The sequence below is a fragment of the Gigantopelta aegis genome, chromosome 1 (genome assembly GCF_016097555.1).
Source record: "Gigantopelta aegis isolate Gae_Host chromosome 1, Gae_host_genome, whole genome shotgun sequence".
NCBI lineage: Eukaryota > Metazoa > Mollusca > Gastropoda > Neomphalida > Peltospiridae > Gigantopelta > Gigantopelta aegis.
The window spans coordinates 23,198,987-23,221,390 of NC_054699.1; the positions used below are offsets into that span (position 1 = coordinate 23,198,987).

Consider the following 22,404-nt stretch of genomic DNA (forward strand, 5'->3'; position numbering starts at 1 on the left):
TTGAACGTTGTGTCTTGTATGGATCTTCTGCTGGTCAAAGTGTTTTTGGGAAACAAAACTTTGATTTTAGTTGGTTATTACAATCTCTTTGAAACATTGGCATTTTTTGTCAAATTTCATACCATCAATATCTTCGTGAAAGAAACTCATCATATATTCAAAATAGTATGACATAATAAATATTGATAAACATTTTAGAAATAGTAGTAGTTAGAACATTTAGTGTTAATTTAATATAAGAACTGGTTTTTTTTAATGAAGTAGTATAATGTTGGTACATATTTTATTTATTATATAAATGCATATACACATTAATTTTCAATAAAAAAGATAAAGATTTGTTGTCGTTTTTTATGACAGTGTTACAATATATCTATATAATTGACAATAAGATTTATTTTGTTAAATCCTCTTAAACTGATACATTTAACACAGTGAATATTTAATAAATGTTTGAAATATGTAATAAACATTCCAGATATGTTAAAAATGTCGGAAAAGGTCAATAAATATTGCTGTCATTTAACAAATACTTGTCAGCATTAAGTAAATATTTGCAATATTTTTCAGACATATTTAGAAAATGTACAATATATCACTGGCAATTTGTTTTCAAAAATTAATTGACTATATTACCGCCACATTTAGTAAATTTTAAAAACATGCTTTACTATAGAAATTACATACTCAAATTAAATTTACAGAAAAAGATGTCACCACAAGTTAATACTTTCTATACTTTACAGACACCATATATATACAATTTAGAAAACAGTCAATTTCTAATAGTCCATAATTGATCACTTACTGTTTATACTTTCAGCAGACAACACTTTCACTAGAGGTTTACTGCGCAATTCAGAATCAATTGAACGTTGTGTCTTGTATGGATCTTCTGCTGGTCAAAGTGTTTTTAGGAAACAAAACTTTGATTTTAGTTGGTTATTACTATCTTTTTCAAACATTGGCATTTTTTCTCAAACTTCATACCATTAATATCTTCGTGAAAGAAACTCATTATATATTCAAAATAGTATGACACAATAAATATTGATGAACATTTTAGAAATAGTAGTACTTAGAACATTTAGTGTTAATTTAATATAAGAATTGTTTTTTTTAATGAAGTAGTATAATGTCGGTACATATTTTATTTATTATATAAATGCATATACACATTAATTTTGAATAAAAAAGATAAAGATTTGTTGTCATTTTTTATGACAGTGTTACAATATATCTATATAATTGACAATAAGATTTATTTTGTTAAATCCTCTTAAACTGATACATTTAACACAGTGAACATTTAATACATGTTTGAAATATGTAATAAACATTCCAGATATATTATAAATGTCGGAAAAGGTCAATAAATATTGCTGTCATTTAACAAATACTTGTCAGCATTAAATAAATATTTCCAATTTTTTTCCCGAAATATTTAGAAAATGTAAAATATATCACTGGCAATTTGTGTTCAAAAATTAATTGACTATATTAGCGCCATATTTAGCAAATTTTAAGAACATGCTTTACTATAGAAATTACATACTCAAATTAAATTTACAGAAAAAGATGTCACAGCAAATTAATACTTTCTATACTTTACAGACACCATATATAAAATTTAGAAAACAGTGATTTTCTAATAGTCCATAATTGATCACTTACTGTTTTTTCTTTCAGCATCCGACACTTTCACTAGAGGTTTACTGCGCAATTCAGAATCAACTGAATGTTGTGTCTTGTCTGCATCTTCTGCTGGTCAAAGTGTTTTTAGGAAACAAAACTTTGATTTTAGTTGGTTATTACTATCTTTTTCAAACATTGGCATTTTTTGTCAATCTTGATACCATTAATATCTTCGTGAAATAAACTCATTATATATTCAAAATAGTATGACACAATAAATATTGATGAACATTTTAGAAATACTAGTAGTTAGAACATTTAGTGTTAACTTAATATAAGAATTTTTTTTAATGAAGTAGTATAATGTCGGTACATATTTTATTTATTATATAAATGCATATACACATTAATTTTGAATAGAAAAGATAAACATTTGTTGTAATTTTTTACGAGTGTTACAGTATATCTATATAATTGACAATAAGATTTATTTTGTTTAATCCTCTTAAACTCATACATTTAACACAGTGAACATTTATTAAATTTTTGAAATATGTAATAAACATTCCAAATATGTAATAAATGTCGGAAAAGGTCAATAAATATTGGTGTCATTTAACAAATACTTGTCAGCATTAAATACGTATTTCCAAAGATTTCACAAATATTTAGAAAATGTAAACTATATCACTGGCAATTTGTTTCCAAAAATTAATTAACTATATTACCGCCACATTTAGTACATTTTAAGAACATGCTTAACTATAGAAATTACATACTCAAATTAAATTTACAGAAAAAGATGTCACAGCAAATTAATACTTTCTATACTTTACAGACACCACATATAAACATTTAGAAAACAGTGATTTTCTAATAGTCCATAATTGATCACTTACTGTTTTTTCTTTCAGCAGACGACACTTTCACTCGAGGTTTACTGCGCAATTCAGAATCAACTGAATGTTGTGTCTTGTCTGCATCTTCTGCTGGTCAAAGTGTTTTTAGGAAAGAAAACTGTGATTTTAGTTGGTTATTACTATCTTTTTCAAACATTGACATTTTTTGTCAAACTTCATACCATTAATATCTTCGTGAAAGAAACTCATTATATATTCAAAATAGTATGACACAATAAATATTGATGAACATTTTAGAAATAGTAGTAGTTAGAACATTTAGTGTTAATTTAATATAAGAATTGTTTTTTTTAATGAAGTAGTATAATGTCGGTACATATTTTATTTATTATATAAATGCATATACACATTAATTTTGAATAAAAAAGATAAAGATTTGTTGTCATTTTTTATGACAGTGTTACAATATATCTATATAATTGACAATAAGATTTATTTTGTTAAATCCTCTTAAACTGATACATTTAACACAGTGAACATTTAATAAATGTTTGAAATATGTAATAAACATTCCAGATATGTTATAAATGTCGGAAAAGGTCAATAAATATTGCTGTCATTTAACAAATACTTGTCAGCATTAAATAAATATTTCCAATTTTTTTCAGAAATATTTAGAAAATGTAAAATACATCACTGGCAATTTGTGTTCAGAAATTAATTGACTATATTAGCGCCACATTTGGCAAATTTTAAGAACATGCTTTACTATAGAAATTACATACTCAAATTAAATTTACAGAAAAACATGTCACAACAAGATAATACTTTCTATACTTTACAAACACCATATATACATTTAGAAAACAGTCAATTTCTAATAGTCCATAATTGATCACTTACTGTCTATACATTCAGCAGGCAACACTTTCACTATAGGTTTACTGCACAATTCAGAATCAATTGAACGTTGTGTCTTGTATGGATCTTCTGTTGGTAGAAGTGTTTTTGGGAAACAAAACATTGATTTTAGTTGGTTATTACAATCTCTTTGAAACATTGGCATTTTTTGTCAAATTTCATACCATTAATATCTTCGTGAAAGAAACTCATCATATATTCAAAATAGTATGACATAATAAATATTGATGAACATTTTAGAAATAGTAGTAGTTAGAACATTTAGTGTTAATTTAATATAAGAATTGTTTTTTTTAATGAAGTAGTATAATGTCGGTACATATTTTATTTATTATATAAATGCATATACACATTAATTTTCAATAAAAAAGATAAAGATTTGTTGTCGTTTTTTATGACAGTGTTACAATATATCTATATAATTGACAATAAGATTTATTTTGTTAAATCCTCTTAATACATTTAACACATGAACATTTAATACATGTTTGAAATATGTAATAAACATTCCAAATATGTAATAAATGTCGGAAAAGGTCAATAAATATTCCTGTCATTTAACAAATACTTGTCAGCATTAAATACGTATTTCCAGAGATTTCACAAATATTTAGAAAATGTAAACTATATCACTGGCAATTTGTTTTCAAAAATTAATTGACTATATTACCGCCACATTTAGTAAATTTTAAGAACATGCTTTACTATAGAAATTACATACTCAAATTAAATTTACAGAAAAAGATGTCACAACAAGTTAATACTTTCTATACTTTACAGACACCATATATAAAATTTAGAAAACAGTCAATTTCTAATAGTCCATAATTGATCACTTACTGTTTATACTTTCAGCAGACAACACTTTCACTAGAGGTTTACTGCGCAATTCAGAATCAATTGAACGTTGTGTCTTGTATGGATCTTCTGCTGGTCAAAGTGTTTTTAGGAAAGAAAACTGTGATTTTAGTTGGTTATTACTATCTTTTTCAAACATTGACATTTTTTGTCAAACTTCATACCATTAATATCTTCGTGAAAGAAACTCATTATATATTCAAAATAGTATGACACAATAAATATTGATGAACATTTTAGAAATAGTAGTACTTAGAAAATTTAGTGTTAATTTAATATAAGAATTGTTTTTTTTAATGAAGTAGTATGATATCGGTACATATCTTATTTATTATATAAATGCATATACACATTAATTTTGAATAAAAAAGATAATGATTTGTTGTCATTTTTTATGACAGTGTTACAATATATCTATATAATTGACAATAAGATTTATTTTGTTAAATCCTCTTAAACTGATACATTTAACACAGTGAATATTTAATAAATGTTTGAAATATGTAATAAACAGTCCAGATATGTTATACATGTCGGAAAAGGTCAATAAATATTGCTGTCATTTAACAAATACTTGTCAGGATTAAGTAAATATTTGCAATATTTTTCAGACATATTTAGAAAATGTACAATATATCACTGGCAATTTGTTTTCAAAAATTAATTGACTATATTACCGCCACATTTAGTAAATTTTAAAAACATGCTTTACTATAGAAATTACATACTCAAATTAAATTTACAGAAAAACATGTCACCACAAGATAATACTTTCTATACTTTACAGACACCATATATACATTTAGAAAACAGTCAATTTCTAATAGTCCATAATTGATCACTTACTGTTTATACTTTCAGCAGACGACACTTCCACTAGAGGTTTACTGCGCAATTCAGAATCAACTGAACGTTGTGTCTTGTCTGGATCTTCTGCTGGTCAAAGTGTTTTTAGCAAACAAAACTTTGATTTTAGTTGGTTATTACTATCTTTTTCAAACATTGGCATTTTTTGTCAAACTTCATACCATTAATATCTTCGTGAAAGAAACTCATTATATATTCAAAATAGTATGACATAATAAATATTGATGAACATTTTAGAAATAGTAGTAGTTAGAACATTTAGTGTTAATTTAATATAAGAACTGGTTTTTTTTAATGAAGTAGTATAATGTCGGTACATATTTTATTTATTATATAAATGCATATACACATTAATTTTCAATAAAAAAGATAAAGATTTGTTGTCGTTTTTTATGACAGTGTTACAATATATCTATATAATTGACAATAAGATTTATTTTGTTAAATCGTCTTAAACTGATACATTTAATAAATGTTTGATATATGTAATAAACATTCTAGATGTGTTATAAATGTCGGAAAAGGTCAATAAATATTGCTATCATTTAACAAATACTTGTCAGGATTAAGTAAATATTTGCAATATTTTTCAGACATATTTAGAAAATGTACAATATATCACTGGCAATTTGTTTTCAAAAATTAATTGACTATATTACCGCCACATTTAGTAAATTTTAAAAACATGCTTTACTATAGAAATTACATACTCAAATTAAATTTACAGAAAAAGATGTCACCACAAGTTAATACTTTCTATACTTTACAGACACCATATATATACAATTTAGAAAACAGTCAATTTCTAATAGTCCATAATTGATCACTTACTGTTTATACTTTTAGCAGACAACACTTTCACTAGAGGTTTACTGCGCAATTCTGAATCAATTGAACGTTGTGTCTTGTACGGATCTTCTGCTGGTCAAAGTGTTTTTAGGAAACAAAACTTTGATTTTAGTTGGTTATTACTATCTTTTTCAAACATTGGCGTTTTTGTGAAACTTCATACCATTAATATCTTCGTGAAAGAAACTCATTATATATTCAAAATAGTATGACACAATAAATATTGATGAACATTTTAGAAATAGTAGTACTTAGAAAATTTAGTGTTAATTTAATATAAGAATTGTTTTTTTTAATGAAGTAGTATGATGTCGGTACATATTTTATTTATTATATAAATGCATATACACATTAATTTTGAATAAAAAAGATAAAGATTTGTTGTCATTTTTTATGACAGTGTTACAATATATCTATATAATTGACAATAAGATTTATTTTGTTAAATCCTCTTAAACTGATACATTTAATAAATGTTTGATATATGTAATAAACATTCTAGATGTGTTATAAATGTCGGAAAAGGTCAATAAATATTGCTATCATTTAACAAATACTTGTCAGGATTAAGTAAATATTTGCAATATTTTTCAGACATATTTAGAAAATGTAAAATATATCACTGGCAATTTGTTTTCAAAAATTAATTGACTATATTACCGCCACATTTAGTAAATTTTAAGAACATGCTTTACTATAGAAATTACATACTCAAATTAAATTTACAGAAAAAGATGTCACCACAAGTTAATACTTTCTATACTTTACAGACACCATATATATACAATTTAGAAAACAGTCAATTTCTAATAGTCCATAATTGATCACTTACTGTTTATACTTTTAGCAGACAACACTTTCACTAGAGGTTTACTGCGCAATTCTGAATCAATTGAACGTTGTGTCTTGTACGGATCTTCTGCTGGTCAAAGTGTTTTTAGGAAACAAAACTTTGATTATAGTTGGTTATTACTATCTTTTTGAAACATTGGCATTTTTTGTGAAACTTCATACCATTAATATCTTCGTGAAAGAAACTCATTATATATTCAAAATAGTATGACACTAAATATTGATGAACATTTTAGAAATAGTAGTACTTAGAAAATTTAGTGTTAATTTAATATAAGAATTGGTTTTTTTTAATGAAGTAGTATAATGTTGTCGGTACATATATTTTATTTATTATATAAATGCATATACACATTAATTTTCAATTCTCACCTAATCAGTGCACCAAAACTGGTTAAAGGCCATGGTATGTGATTTCCTGTCTGTGGGAAAGTGCATATATAAAAGATCCCTTGCTGCATTGGAAAACATGTAGCGGGTTTCCTCTGATGACTAAGTGTCAGAATTACCACATGTTTGACATCTAATAGCCGATGATTAAGTAATCAATGTATTCTAGTGGTGTCGTTAAACAAAACAAAAAAAACCCTCCAAAAACTTGTATCTCACCAGACCAATCTCGCATTGAAACAATGCGTTGAAACAATTTTATTTCATAAAATAAATAATTTATAATGTAAAATTGAAGATTGATTTAGTTCTTTAAAAAATAAATTAAACACCTGGAGTTATATATATTGCAGTTTAGCAGTCGCCTAACCCAGCCCATAAGTATTGGTATGGTTCGTGGTACGAAGGCTACATACATAGTTTCGCCCAATATTTTTTGAATTTGTATGCTCCCAAATAACGTTATAAAAGGCGAAGTGTGATTGGTCTATATTTAAATTATTATTTACCGACGAAATGTCACCTGGACATAAAAGTCCACGCAATGCTGTTAGATTTACTGGTAGACAAGTAGAGCTACTTTTAATCAGACTGAAGGGGGTGCTGTCGTGTTTCTTCCTGTATTGTGTGTATTAGTGATTAATATGTGAAAAATTGTTCTCAGGGAGCTCAAAAATGATCGACAGAAGGCGTATAACTGTCCAAATGTCCGTCTAGTCCTCTTATAGTCAGAGTATTCCGGCTAATTCTGCGCCACTGGTGGTCGAATTGGCATTTGGTAAAATAGTGGTTGATTCCATGAATGTCTATCTAGTGCCTCGTCCACTTCAATTTTGAGTTATCGAAATTTGACTGTACCAGGAGTAAAAATTATATTATGCAAGCCTCTGGTGAGAATAATACATTATTTGTATTCCTAATATATGATATTGATGATACCAAAACAAATATCTTTATCATATAAGTTTGAACAAGCTCAATATAACGAGGGTTGTTGTTTTTGTAACTTTATACTTAACCATAGTTCCAGTCAGTCATTACTCAATATTCAAATGATGCAGGGTCTTTGTGAATGAAATAACATCAATATTCATATCACATAATTGTTCTTATCCAAACAACATAAATTAATGCATAACGTTTCCTTTATCAGACCATTTTCAATGTAGAATTGCTACTGAAATGCACTTGATGACTATGAATGTATCCATCAATTCTGGAGCATCGCTGGTGGACAATTATACAGCCATGTATATCATACAGCCATTTCAATAAACATCATTCTGTGAGCTGATTAATTTGCATCTAATTCTCAATGTTAACAAATTCTGAAAGTATGTAATCTAAAACATATCATACAGTGAAACCCCTAGAAACCGGACTCTCTTTTAAGTGAAATTCCCTCAAAACTGGACATTTTTCAGTCACTTTTTAAATATCAGAACAGAACAGAACATCTTTAAACTAGATACCCCCTAAAACCCAACTTATTACTTGGCCTCATTGTTGTTCGGATACTCTACAAATGTTTTATATATTTCTTAAGAGCTGACCTTTTGGTGCTGAACACACGTCTGTTAAATCGCTATTATGTCCAGTGCTGTTGTCATATCCAGATGATCTATAATAATAATAAGAATAATAATAATAATAATAAAACAAAATAATAATCATCATCATCACAATCATTATAAATGCTGCATCAATTCCCTACAATTTACTGATATGAATTGCAGTGCATGGTTTACGTGCACAATCTGAGCACAGATTGGTATCGTGTAATATATGATTATATGTTTATTCACTTACGGAATATGGATGAATGTTAATTCATACCCTTCCACTTATGCAAATTGTATTAAGTAAACTATTTTGTATATTATTATATCTACACCACCTTGTCTTGAAATTAAAACACACACACATACAGAGAGAGAGAGAGAGAGAGAGAGAGAGAGAGGAGAGAGAGAGAGAGAGAGAGAGAGAGAGAGATGTGAGAGAGCGGAGAGAGAGAGGAGAGAGAGAGAGAGAGAGAGAGGGAGGGAGGGGGAGGGAGAGGAGGAGAGGGAAGAGGGAGAGGGAGGGAGGGGAGGGAGAGGGAGAGAGAGAGAGAGAGAGAGAGAGAGAGAGAGAGAGAGAGAGAGAGAGAGATATTTTTTTTATTAAACGTGAAATATATTTTCAAATAATAAAAAATACAAATTCAATAAAACGTATATTAAAAACAAACAAAACCATTTTATTATTACAACTTACAGTAATTAACTGTTATAACTAGTATTGCCAAGAATCAATAATTCAATCTGCTTGAAAGTGATAGGCTCCGAAATTGCGGCTCTATCAAAAACTGTATGAGATTAGATGTGCATGGGTGAGAAGGAGTAGAATGTATATTGCTCGACATAAAGGAAACATTTACTATTGAAGTCATCGCTTTTGTCATGCAGCTTAGTTTGGAGACCAGTTCATCTGTTATCTTTAGATGTTTATTTTATTCCTAACTTTTGTGGGTAAATCAGTGGAAGGTAATCTATAACCTTGCTATTATTGAATAATCTATGATCATCAATACAGCGAAAAATAAAGTTAAAAGTTTTAGCCAGATTCCTTTGTTTTCATTTAACTAGATTAGTCGGAAGTTATAATTCATGTGCACAGAGAAGCAAATCAGCGAGTAGTGGTGCACAGTTGGTGACCATGGGCATTCCTATTTTCTGTCTGAGTGTCCTATTCCCTAATTTTGACATATATGTTGTCATTGAAAAAGTCTAGCATATCACATGTCTGCTTCAGTATACTGTAGTCTTTACGAATTGTCAAGATCTGTGGAAGATACATGTAGTCACAAATGGGCCATTGATTAACACATTGAATTTTTTTCGTAAGTTTTTCCTTTCCAGAAGGCATTTAACACGCTTTGCAAGTGGATTAGTAGCAGAAGAAATTGTGACACCTAGAACTGAAAATTCTTTCCTGTATACAGCACAGGTAGCACGTACAAGGTGAATCCACCACATCACTGCTGCTACCTTGTACATTCTGCAGTACTAGGCTGTTGGGGTTTGGATACTGATGTGATGCAAAACGAAAAGACTCCTATTTCAATACTTAGCGATTGTAATGTACATGGAACTGCATAGTCATCACTATGTGTGTTCACTGGAACATACCAACGTTTTAGTGCACAATGTTTATGATTCTTTGCATTAGACCACACTAAATACCGGGTATGCTCGCTGGATCCCAGTCCATCTCAAGAGATATGGCCACTTCACGATGTTGAATACATAACAGGTGTTCTCATCTATCCAGTCTGACCAAGCACGTGTACAGAATAATGCACGCATCGTAGGTGTATACTGACTATTCACCATATATTGGTGGTGTGTAAATATAAATATAAATCTTTGAAAATATTTGAAAACATCAACAAATTCTATCTAAAATATTTATTGTGAAAACCATAACACACTGACAATTTACCGGAACATTTTATTTCCTGTCATGCTCAGTCCACCGGATACGACAAGAAAATAATACAGTCAAGACAACAAGTTAGAATATAAAAAAAGTTATTGTGTAAATATTATAGAATATAATGAAATATTTTTTAATTTCTTATATTGTTTTTGTCAATGTCCGCCCGCACTGCATCAGTGATTCCGGGGTGGATGAATGCAGATTTCAACATTTCCTGGCGTGTTTTTAATTCTGCCATAATATTCATAATCCACCTTGCATGAATTGGTTTTATTGTCGAAGTACGCATTTCGATCTTGATGTCTCTTACACCTTCGCCGTCTTTCATAGCCAGGGAAACATGCTTTGAATACCATGTGGTGAACTCTGACTTCATGGCGTCCTTAAGTGGGTTGTTCACACATACGTCGTAATTGCTTTACACAAAAGACTGTGATCAGTTGTCTTGCGAATAGCATACCGGGTATCACAGTGGCCAATTAGGCTACAGCTGCGAGTTCTATTGTTTAACATTACATGTCGGTGGTATCGCACAACTGGCAGCCGGGTGAAACTTTAATCAACAATAACAAGTATTCTTGCAACTAGACTTGCTAAAACTCGAAAATAAAATTACTTTCAATTTAGATTTGGCAAACGACGAAAATAAGAAACCTTGAAATGTTTTTAAACCCCAAACCACGAAAAATTAAGACCACGAAAATTTCCGGTTATACGGTATACAATAGATATTCATATATCTATACATATATACCATTCATACCATATATACATATAATTACATATAATAGGGCACACACACACACACACACACACACACACACACACACACACTATTATTACTGAAAGTATTTAATATATATATACGTACACTGATTCCAAATCTGATAGTCTCGCCACGTCCTTTTTTTTTCCTTCATCTTCCATAACGCAAATACACTCTAAAGTTTTCAGTTTCTTGATTTGACACTCAGCATGTAAATCTGGATATTTCTTTTCAAGGGCTTTAATAATTCCTGCCGTACTGACTTCTTTTAGTAGATCAATCCATTTGACAGTGTTTGTCATTGCCGGGTTCTTGTAATCAGAATGTGATGGCAAACTGATCATTTTGTGTTTCAGCAGGGAGTCGGCGAGACGTTTAACTTGAACTTCCTCTCTTACTTGGCAGGCGAGACATTTGCTGGGAACAGTTTGACGAGGCTTTTCCATCTCAGCTTTTAACTTCTCAGCAAGATGTGGGTGTGTCTTTTGAAGTGCTGTTACAGAACAAAGATAAACAGTCATGGTAGTGTTGCAATGAATGAAACTAATAATATCAAACTTTGATTTTAATATGAACTCACTTAACCCTATCTGTACTGCCGGTATACCATTTGTTAATAATGCATAGAAACAGAGTAACCAGTCCATCAAACTATAAATCTGCTCATTAGGTAATTACAACATAAATCTTATATTTTCATCTGCGCCTCGACGAGGATAAATACACACCATCCTGCTTCGTGTGTGTGTGTGTGTGTGTTGTAATTGTGTGTGTATCGGTTTGTTTGTTTTTTTTTGGGGGGGGGGGGGGGGGGTGTGTGTTTGTTGTTATTTTTATTGTTTTTTGTTTGTTTGCTGTTATTGGGTTTTTGTTTGTTTGTTTGTTGTTGTTGTTGTTGTTGTTGTTTTTCTAATGGACAATGCTCGATGTGTGCTAATTTCAATGTCCGAATAATATCAAATTAAAAACAAAATTTCACACCCTTCCTCGATTTTGAAAAAGATAAACTTTTAATATTTAATTTATGTCTTTACTACCATGCTATCGTTATCTATATAATATGTTTAACTGTACATTTAATAGGGATTTGTTTACCTCATATACTCCACTTTCGCTAGATATATACCAAAAATATGTCATGATAAACAATGTGTGAACTGATTCAATTTGTGCCATATTTGGTCTATGAGACTGCAGTTTGGATGTTCCATACAACACCATAGTAATGTATGACTACAATTAAAGGGACATTCCTGAGTTTGCTACAATTTTTAAGATGGTATCGACTAACAGATACTTTTTAACGACTGTAATTACATGTCAAATACATTTTTCTGCATAAAATATTAGTGGCTGTATATTAAACGTGTTTCTGATCGTTCTAATATTTGTACTAGATTAAATTTTATTTTATTTCCTAAAATGTTTTTTTTGTTTTTTTCGTGTGTACGAAATTATTTGAAGACAAAATCCAGTTTGGGCTTCTTAAAAATATTAAGACGACCAGAAACACATTGAATATACAGACACTGATATTCTAAACAAGAAATATATTTAATATGTAAGCTAAATACTAGAACTATTTTATTAGTCGGAAACATCGTACAATGTAGCAAACTCAGGAATGTCCCTTTAAGGATTGTTTTTTGTTTGTTTATGTTCATCAGGGTATAATTAATTTTTCTTTGCGTCTATACACTTTACGACAATCTGATTGGTCCAGAGGTGCTTACTTTTTTCGTTCATATCTCGATGAACCGATAAAATGTAAGCCCCCCCCCCCCCCCCCCCCCCCCCCCGACACGCACTACTTTTGTGCAACAAGCCGGATTATTCTAGTAATCATATTTAGATATTTTGAAGAAAACACACGTGAAAGCTACAAAAGCAATACAAAAAATGTATACGATAAATTAATGGAAAATGTTATAGCAGAGTAGACGTGTAGATCTATACGCATTGATTAAAAAAAAAACACAACAAAAAAACCTCTTCGCTAATCATGGCATGAGACTCGGTCGTTGGCCAAAGAAATCATGTAGGAAACTTCACGCCTGTAATTTACTTGTAAGCGATGTTATACAGCTGTTGGTGAAAATTAAACGGTTCCACCAACAGCATAAATGTTAGACACGTTCCCTTCATTCACTTTCATAAAATATAAACTAACCAGGAACAGTACAATTCCTTCCAATATAACTAAATGATCCGTCAAAATGCACAGCAGCTAGAGGAAATCACGTCATTTACAAAAAATCACCTGATTCAAATAATAGTGAATGAACATTCGCATTCTTACGCAACATAAGTATCAATGAAGTTTACACAAACAATACTACAGGCGTATTTATAGCTAAACAAAATAAATTCAGTTATGTATTGCTAAAGTATCATGGGCGTACATAGGATTTTGAAAAGGAGTATGTGCACATCATTTTTGCTGTTCATACTTGCATGAACCAAAAAATAATTGCGGTCAATTCTTAAATGAACAAAAACAAATCATTCGCAAGCTGTGTGACATAAGTTTGTCGATTTTTTTTTTTCATATCCAGATGAACGTAAAATAAATAACAGACAATACTTATAATTAAATTTGAATCATACTTGCTAATAATAACACTAAGAGTTTATACTTTATTTTGAATTATTTTCGGTCCATCATGAATAACGCACAATAAGACAACTTGCCCATATAAAATGACATCATCAGATATGACGTTCCCCTGACGATATATATATATATATATATATATATATATATATATATAATATATATATACATATAGTCAAACCTGTCCTAGCGGCCACCTGTAATCAGCGGTCACCTGCCTTAAGCGGCCACATTTTTCCCTCCCAAACGATTTATAATGTAAATGCACCTGTAATAAGCAGCCACCTAAATCGGATCCCAAATCGCTAAAATACCTGTATTAAGCGGCCACATTAAATGTTTTTTATTATATAAAAGGGATATTTTAACAACACAGATAAGGTGCAGCGAATAATCGATCTTCACACCTTCAGGAATACTAGTACCTATTCAATCCGGAAATTTCGACTGTGTATCAATTAAGAAAGTATGACTCTGCTATGCATCTAATTGCCTCTGGGCAGGCTACGCTTGAAATTTGTAGATTCACTTACTATAACAATACACCGAATGAAACAGGGATGAAATAATTAAATAGAAAAAGAAAACGAACTTGTTGAGAACGGTTAATTTAATACATTACATTTGCATGACATGTCATAAGTTGATTTATAGTCAACTGTGAAGCACACATCCGTTGATTAGCAGTACAGACAGTAAAACAAGAAACAACAACAAATGTTTTAAAGACTATATGTGGCAACATGTAATCAGCGGCCACCTGTCTTAAGCGGCCACTTTTATAAACTCCCTTGTATGACCGCTTAAGACAGGTATATATATATATATATATATTGATGGAAAGAAATAAGGGAACACATGGAATTGTAGACCAAATTTAATTCACTGATAGCATAGTAATGTCTGTATTTCATACCAAGTTGTAATGTGGGATTGAATGTCTGTAGTGTTGAATGTGCTGCCTATATGTTGCCAGTCAACTTCTGACAATATGAATTGATTTGTGATGCAGTCATTATTTCTTGTTGCTATCTGTGTAATCTTTTATTTCTTTCCATCAGTATATATTCCATCAATATATATATATATATATATATATATATATATATATATATATATATATATATATATACATACATGTAATGAGGTTAATTAATTACAGGAAATATCAAATTTGTAATTAGGTGTGATGAATATAGCAGACGTTATGAGAGAACAGTCTCAGAAAACATTACTGATTTAGCTTGTATAATATAGCAGATTACGATCACTGGGTTTGAACCCTACCAGATTACTCTAAAACACGAGTTTCAAGTAAACCCGTTGTTTTCAAATTATATGGCACATTTTTTTAACTTTCTAAATGGCAAATTTTAATGGAATCAATCACATGTTCCAGGACAATATGCATATAGTATTGTTAGTATGATATTACTATGTCAAGAATACAGTAATAATATATTTTGATACCAAAATCACCTCGATGTGTGAAAAGGTGGTGGCAGCAATCTTGAAAAATGGTCGCCATGCGAAACGCATGCATATTTGAAAGTGTGATCAGGTGGTTTCATAATACTCATATCATATTAATAAGTCTAGCCATGTGAACTAATGTTACCCTGTCGGCACCGGTAACCCCCCCCCCCCCCCCCCCCCCCCCCCCCGCAACCTATTTAGATGACTCTGTTTGCAGGACAATAACCGGCATATTTTATCAGTCCCAAGTAAAACCGGTTTAGACAGAGTCCACTGTGTATATATTGTATTAGCTACACACTCAGGCTAGTCTCCTTGGGAACATTTTTATAATCACTGCACCTCCCACCCCCCACCCACCCTTAGACTAAATAATATTGCATATGTTAAACGGTGGATTTTACACATACAGCTATTCTTGTTCTATTCACATACCTGGAATTATAACATTATTAATGTTCCCCAAAGTGCACGTTTTGAGAATGTGCATAAATGCCTCATTGCGTGCCCTGCATGTTGGTCGAGTTTGGATGCTCTCCACGCTGACGACAGACACCAGACCATCTTCAACAAGGTGGTCTAGAAAAGCCGTCGAATTTAGGTCAAGGTCATTTACAAAGGAGTTGTAGCATCTGTCTATTGCCTGTTGATGGTTGCGATTTGGCTGGAGGGTTTCTAAAACAAAATAATAATAACAATCACAATATTTCTACTTCTATTGCCCTGTTCAATCAGTTATAGCCTCTCTTTTTTCTTCTTTTTTAAAACTAAATCTTAACCACAAACCCGCATTTCCTAATCAAAAGCGTATCTCTGCATCGAAGGGAAGTTAGGCAAAGTGATTGTGTCCATGATCAGGTGTTCGACCTTATTACATCTAATTCCTATTCAGCGTTGTTTTTTTCTTTACGTACTCACAAAAAGTAAATCCAAATAGCAACAAATTTCATAGAATAGTTCTCCATCAAAAAGGCACAAAGTTTAATTATTTCAATTTACAACAAATCTCTGTATGAGTTATTTCTACTGTCAATATATACACCATAACAGGAGATTAGTTTCTATGGCTGTGTTATATATTGTTTCATTAAATCAAGGCTTTGTACATGTTGTCTGTATGACAAGTGAAATATATTCCAGCTCTGTGTAATATTTCCTTAAAATATGTAACCACAAAAAGAAATAACTCCATATACATTAAAGGGACATTCCTGACTTTAATGTAATTTTTAAGATGTTATCGACTAACAGAGACCTTTTAACGATTGTAATTACATATCAAATATATTTTTCTGCATAAAATATTAGTAGCTGTATATTAAACGTGTTTCTGATCGTTCTAATATTTGTACTAGGTTAAATTTCATTTTATATCCTAAAATATACTTTTTCGTACGTACGAAATTATTTGAAGACAAAATCCAGTTTGGGCTTCTTACAAATATTAAAACTACCAGAAACACATTGAATATACAGACACTGATATTCTGAAAAAGTTAATATATTTAATATGTAAGTTTAGTCGTAGAAATATTTTATTAGCCGGAAACATCTTACAATGCAGCAAACTCAGGAATGTCCCTTTAAGTGGACATGGAGGATCTACAAACGCTCTTCCCCCTTCCGTGGTGGGATTTCTGAATAACTTGCCAGTACCTGCATTCAAATGCATGGTTCTCACCCATTGTTAATGTTACATCAATTCTAAATGTACTTTTGAATATCTGAGATACCTGCAGGGAGAGGTTATGGGGGTTGGTACAAGGGTGAGCAATATTTTGGCGATGTGTGTATGGTAAATCAACTAAACCTGAGCACAGAAAGATCCTTGCAAAGTGTAAAGAAGGCGATTGGCAGTTCAGATCAAAAGAGGAGAAACGATGAGAAAGATCAGACATTGTTAAAAAGACCGTGCGTATTATACTATAGATTTAAGATTAAAACGAAACGTATTATGAGTATGGCATCCTAGGTGGGTGTAATAGTTTCCACTGTCTTCCTCTGTTGGCAGTACAACACCTTCTTTGCTCTGTTAACACGTTCCAGGTTACTAGTATTAACCCGACCCCCGTCTCGTTTTACATTTCTAAAGGAAGCAAAAATAGTGTCACTTCCTGTGAAGATGTGGAAGAGAGGAAGGGCCAGTGATTTATCTTTACCCAGGGCATCATATATACCATAGTTTCTGCTTTCTCGAACACCTTTCCTCGCTTTTCTTTTGAATTCATTATTGCTGCACGTGATATATGTGTCCCATACCACATCAATTATTTTAGAATGTTTTAATTGTGTATTGATATAAGTAACAAATATATATTGTTGGCATTCTGATCAACTGTCAGGTTGCTGATAGGAACAAGATTCCAGGACAGTAGGCAGGCGTTTTATATTATCCATTCATCAAGCAGGAACGTTTTGCATTCCTCGCCACCAAAATTGCCACTATAGACTGCTCTGAAGACAAGGAAATAATCATTACATAATATGGTGTCATAGTTATTATTCAAAGAACCGAGCGTTTAATGCCACAATGTAACTACGAGGAATCAGACACTAGGCTTTTAATTCATGTTCAAGATGCTATTCTGAATGGGTTTGTCAACAGTCTGGTGTGCGCTGTTGATACACGTATGCTTGTCATTGTAATTGGCAAGTTCCATCATTTGATTACCGTGAATCAAAATGTGAGTATTGGATTTGCCTTTGGTAAAGGCAAATACTTTCCATTTTATACATCAGTGGCATATATGACGTATTGGATAAAGATACATTCCTGTCCATACCTCTGAGGGTGTGACACTACCTCTATTTTTGTTTTGAAAAAAGGTTCAATGACCGTCTGTGGCGCAAGAAACCGCTACCCTGGTGTAACTCGTACATTTATCTACATGGTCCTTAACCCTTATACATTAATAGATAAAGATGCTCAATGCTTCCAGCTACTGGAGTGCTTTACAGACGAGCGACCTAAAACATGTTGACAAAGCAAGGAATGTGATGTACTACTAAAAGGGGAAGACAATGGTAACCATTCCACAAACCCAGGATGCCTCACTGCAGAAGTCAACATGAGTTGCATACCAAGCTGGAATATGATCCACCAATTAACAGAGTGAACACAATGCATCCACTCCAGAGGAGTGGGGATGGACGATTGTTAAAGATCGCCAGTCCTGTATACTGTACATGTGTTGCCAAAAGCTTTCTGTGATTTGGATACGTGTGGTTGCAAGATTCTGAAAGGCTGTGGCACTAAATGTGCATGCAAAAAAGATCCATTGGAATGCACTAAAATGAAATGTTTCATAAAAACTGCATGCATGAGCAATGGTAATTAGCAAAGCATCTTGAATGATATATGCCACTATATATTGCAATTATTAATGGGATTAATCGATACCGTGACTACACTACCCTAGTCCAAAGAAACTTTGCCTTGTCTAGAACAGAATGACGCCAAAGCAAAAAGCTGGTAAGACTCACAATAAATGTTCAGTTTTCCCTTTAATATCTTCATATTTTGTCAATTTTACAAATATATTCATCTAGTGATATTTTGAATAGAACTTCCTCCATGGGGGGGGGGGGGGGGGGGGGGGTGTTATCCTCCCACAGTCATCAGGGGCTGCTGTTGAGTGTTTGTAATGTGTCATGGTATCTATGCGTCAAGTGTCTTGATGTATACAATGTATTTTGTTTATTCATGTTACATATGACTTCTTCATGGCATGTAAGTACAAATCTTCCACACTAAAACTATTGCTCACTTTGCACCACCACCACCCAAATCTGCACCTGCATCATATCATCTATTTACAATTACATTTAGAATTGATGCAGCATTAACAATGGGTGAGAAGCATGCATTTGAATCATAACTTGCAAGTTATTAAAAAAAATCCCTACACGGAAGGGAGAGGGGCATTTGTACATCCACCCTGACCAACAGTGGGCGCTGGTGATTTGGGTCCATGTAACAGAATGCCTCTAATGGGGCAAAGTGTATGTGTGCCAAGTTTCATGTTTTTAATCAAAAGTGCATAATTGTTTTGTTAGCTGCGCCACTAAAAGGGGGTGGGGGACATTTGTAGATCCTCCCTGGCCGCCAGGGGGCGTTGCTGACTTGGGTCCATATCTGAAAATATTTGTAATGGGTCAAGGTGTATATATGCCAATTTCCATGATTTTTGCAAAAAGTGCTCAATTGTTTTTTTGTAAGCCACCCCACTAAACGGCGGTGGGGATATTTGTAGATCCTCCTTGGCCACCATGTATGCAGAGAAGATTTGATTGCAACTAGTTTTAGTATGCCTTTAGAGGTGAATTGCGATTTTGTTATTGGATGTCAAACATAATTTTGACAGTTTTAGAGGGGAAACCTGCTACACTTTCCCATTAGTATCAAGGGATCTTTTATATACACCATTCCAGACAGGATCCCACGGTCCCTCTAACTAGGTCAGGGACACGGGCGGGCGTTGACCTCCTGCTCAGTCACGCACCTGCACACCAAGGTCAGACTCACACCAAGGTCGCGCACCTGCACACCAAGGCCATTGCCTCACACCAAGGTCAAGGTCACGGAAAGGAGGTTATGGGGCGGTATAGGCCCTTATACTTCTGTGGGGGGGGGGGGACATTTGTAGATCCTCCCTGCACACCAGGGGATCTCCTGATGTGTCCATATCCGAAAATGCCAAGATTCATGCTTTTAACCAAAAGTGGACAATTCAGTCAATAAGACAAAGTACTAATATAAAGTGACGTCATCAGATATGACGTTACCTGACTTTATTTTTAGGGTCATCATAAAATGAACAAACTCGCGTTGCTACGGCTGGACCAATGGGATGTCGTTGAATTGAATGTAGCGGAAATTTAATTATAAACCAATAATTCGCCGATTCACACAGTTTGCAGATGATTTTTCTTTTGTTCCTACCCCGATGAACGTAAAGGAAATAACAGACAATTCTTAATTATTCAAAATCTTGGGGGGGGGGGGGGGGGGGGGGTGCAAACGGGGTATGTGCCCTTCCCCCTCCACACACACACTTTGTAGCAGTAGCGATGTTTTATATATATATATATTTATACATTCCTACGCCCGTGCTAGTTGAGACATGACAGCACAATATGCACATCTGTAAAAGTTACTACTATACTTACACAAATGTCATATACATGGGAATAACAAAAATTCATCAAAAAAACCTTATTGTAAATAATAAATAAATAGACTCTGAACCATATACCGGTTGTTTTGCCCTGTTAGTTATTACACAAGCTTATAGTGTGCAAGAATATTATATCATGAGACCGCGTAACGGTCGAGTGATATAACTTGGTTCTGTCCGTGGAAAAGTACACATAAAAGATACATTGCTGCTATTGTGGGGCGGGGGGGGGGGGGGGGGGGGGGGATGTAGCCGGGTTTTTCTAAAACTGTTAGAATCACCAAATATTTGATATCCAATAGCAATGAATATCAATAAGTAATAGGGGCGGGACGTAGTCCAATGGTAAAGTGCTAGCTTGATGTGCGGTCGGTTTAGGGTCGATGCCTGTCGGTGGGCCCATTGGGCTAATTCTCGTTGCAGCAAATGCACCACGACTGGTAAATCAAAGGCCGTGGTATGTGCTATCCTGTCTGTCGGATGGTGCATATAAAAGATTCCATGCTACAAATGAAAAAATGTACCGGGTTTCCTCTCTAAGGCTATATGTCAAAATTACCAAATGTTTGACATTCAATAGCCGATTATTAATAAAATGTGCTCTAGGGTTGTCGTTAAACAAAACAAACTTAAATAAGTAATAAATCAATGTGCTTCAAAAGGACATTCAAACCAGCAATGCTAACTTGAGTTCCTACCTGCAAACTGTGGCGTTACGAGGGGATGTTTTTCCCTAAATAACTGCATCAGGTAATCTTCCATGTATTCCAAATTATGGCCAATTTGTTGATAATGGTTTTCTGCGTCTGCTCTTAGGACTGATTTCACACACATATCTGTGTACTCTTGTATTCGGATCAGCTCTCCAGCTAGTGATTTCTTTATTGTCCTTGTCATTATTTCAAGCACTCGGTTCTTTTTCTCGTCTGTCATTGTGTGTGGAATATTTCTTTCTACTATGCTTGCTATCAAATAATTACTGTATTGCTCCTTTACCTCCATCTCTACTTTATTGTATTCAGCCTTTCGCCTGAAATAACAAATTGTGTTACAATTTTTAAATATATACTAAATAGTTATAAACTACCATTAGGCTCTCTCCTTCTGTCCATATATGTTTGCCCCCCCCCCCCCCTCCTCTTTGTCTTTCTTTCTTTGTCTCTCTCTTCCTTTGTCTATCTCTCTCCTCTCTCTATCTCTCCTCTTCTCTCTCTCTCTCTCTCTCTCTCTATCTCTCTCTCTCTCCATGATAATTCAAAGTGTTATTATGTCACTGCCTGATAACACCTCTGTTGCTAGCATGATAACCTTGTCGTTGCTATGTGTTTTCAGATCACTAGGAAATGAGTTGTGTGTTCAATTTTGAGGTAGGTCATTTCCTCACTCTCTCCCCCTCCTCCTCCTCCTCTCTCTCTCTCTCTCTCTCTCTCTCTCTCTCTCTCTCTCTCTCTCTCTCTCTCTCTCTCTCTCCTTGTCTATATATCTCCTGTTCTCTCTCTCTCTCTCTCTCTCTCTCTCTCTCTCTCTCTCTCTCTCTCTCTCCATGATAATTCAAATTGTTATTATGTCACTGCCTGATAACACCTCTGTAGCTAGCATGATAACCTTGTCGTTGCTATGTGTCTTCAGATCACTAGGAAATGAGTTGTATGTTCAATT

At 32.8% G+C, this 22,404-nt stretch overlaps 1 protein-coding gene and 1 long non-coding RNA gene across 2 annotated transcripts; both read right to left on the reverse strand.

The window, feature by feature from the left end:
- Positions 1–1,565: 1,565 nt before the first annotated feature.
- LOC121372404 lies at positions 1,566–21,769 on the reverse strand. Its single transcript, XM_041498713.1, has 6 exons — positions 21,444–21,769; positions 16,004–16,243; positions 11,584–11,971; positions 8,786–8,853; positions 2,535–2,621; positions 1,566–1,761 (listed from the first exon to the last, which is right to left on the reverse strand). The coding sequence occupies exons 1-6, from the start codon at positions 21,745–21,747 to the stop codon at positions 1,667–1,669; spliced, it is 1,182 nt and encodes a 393-aa protein (XP_041354647.1). The 5' UTR covers positions 21,748–21,769; the 3' UTR covers positions 1,566–1,666.
- Positions 4,257–7,061, reverse strand: LOC121372415. The gene is made up of 3 exons (XR_005957923.1): positions 6,823–7,061; positions 5,973–6,059; positions 4,257–4,343 (listed from the first exon to the last, which is right to left on the reverse strand). It is a non-coding gene; the product is annotated as an uncharacterized LOC121372415 (long non-coding RNA).
- Positions 21,770–22,404: the final 635 nt, after the last annotated feature.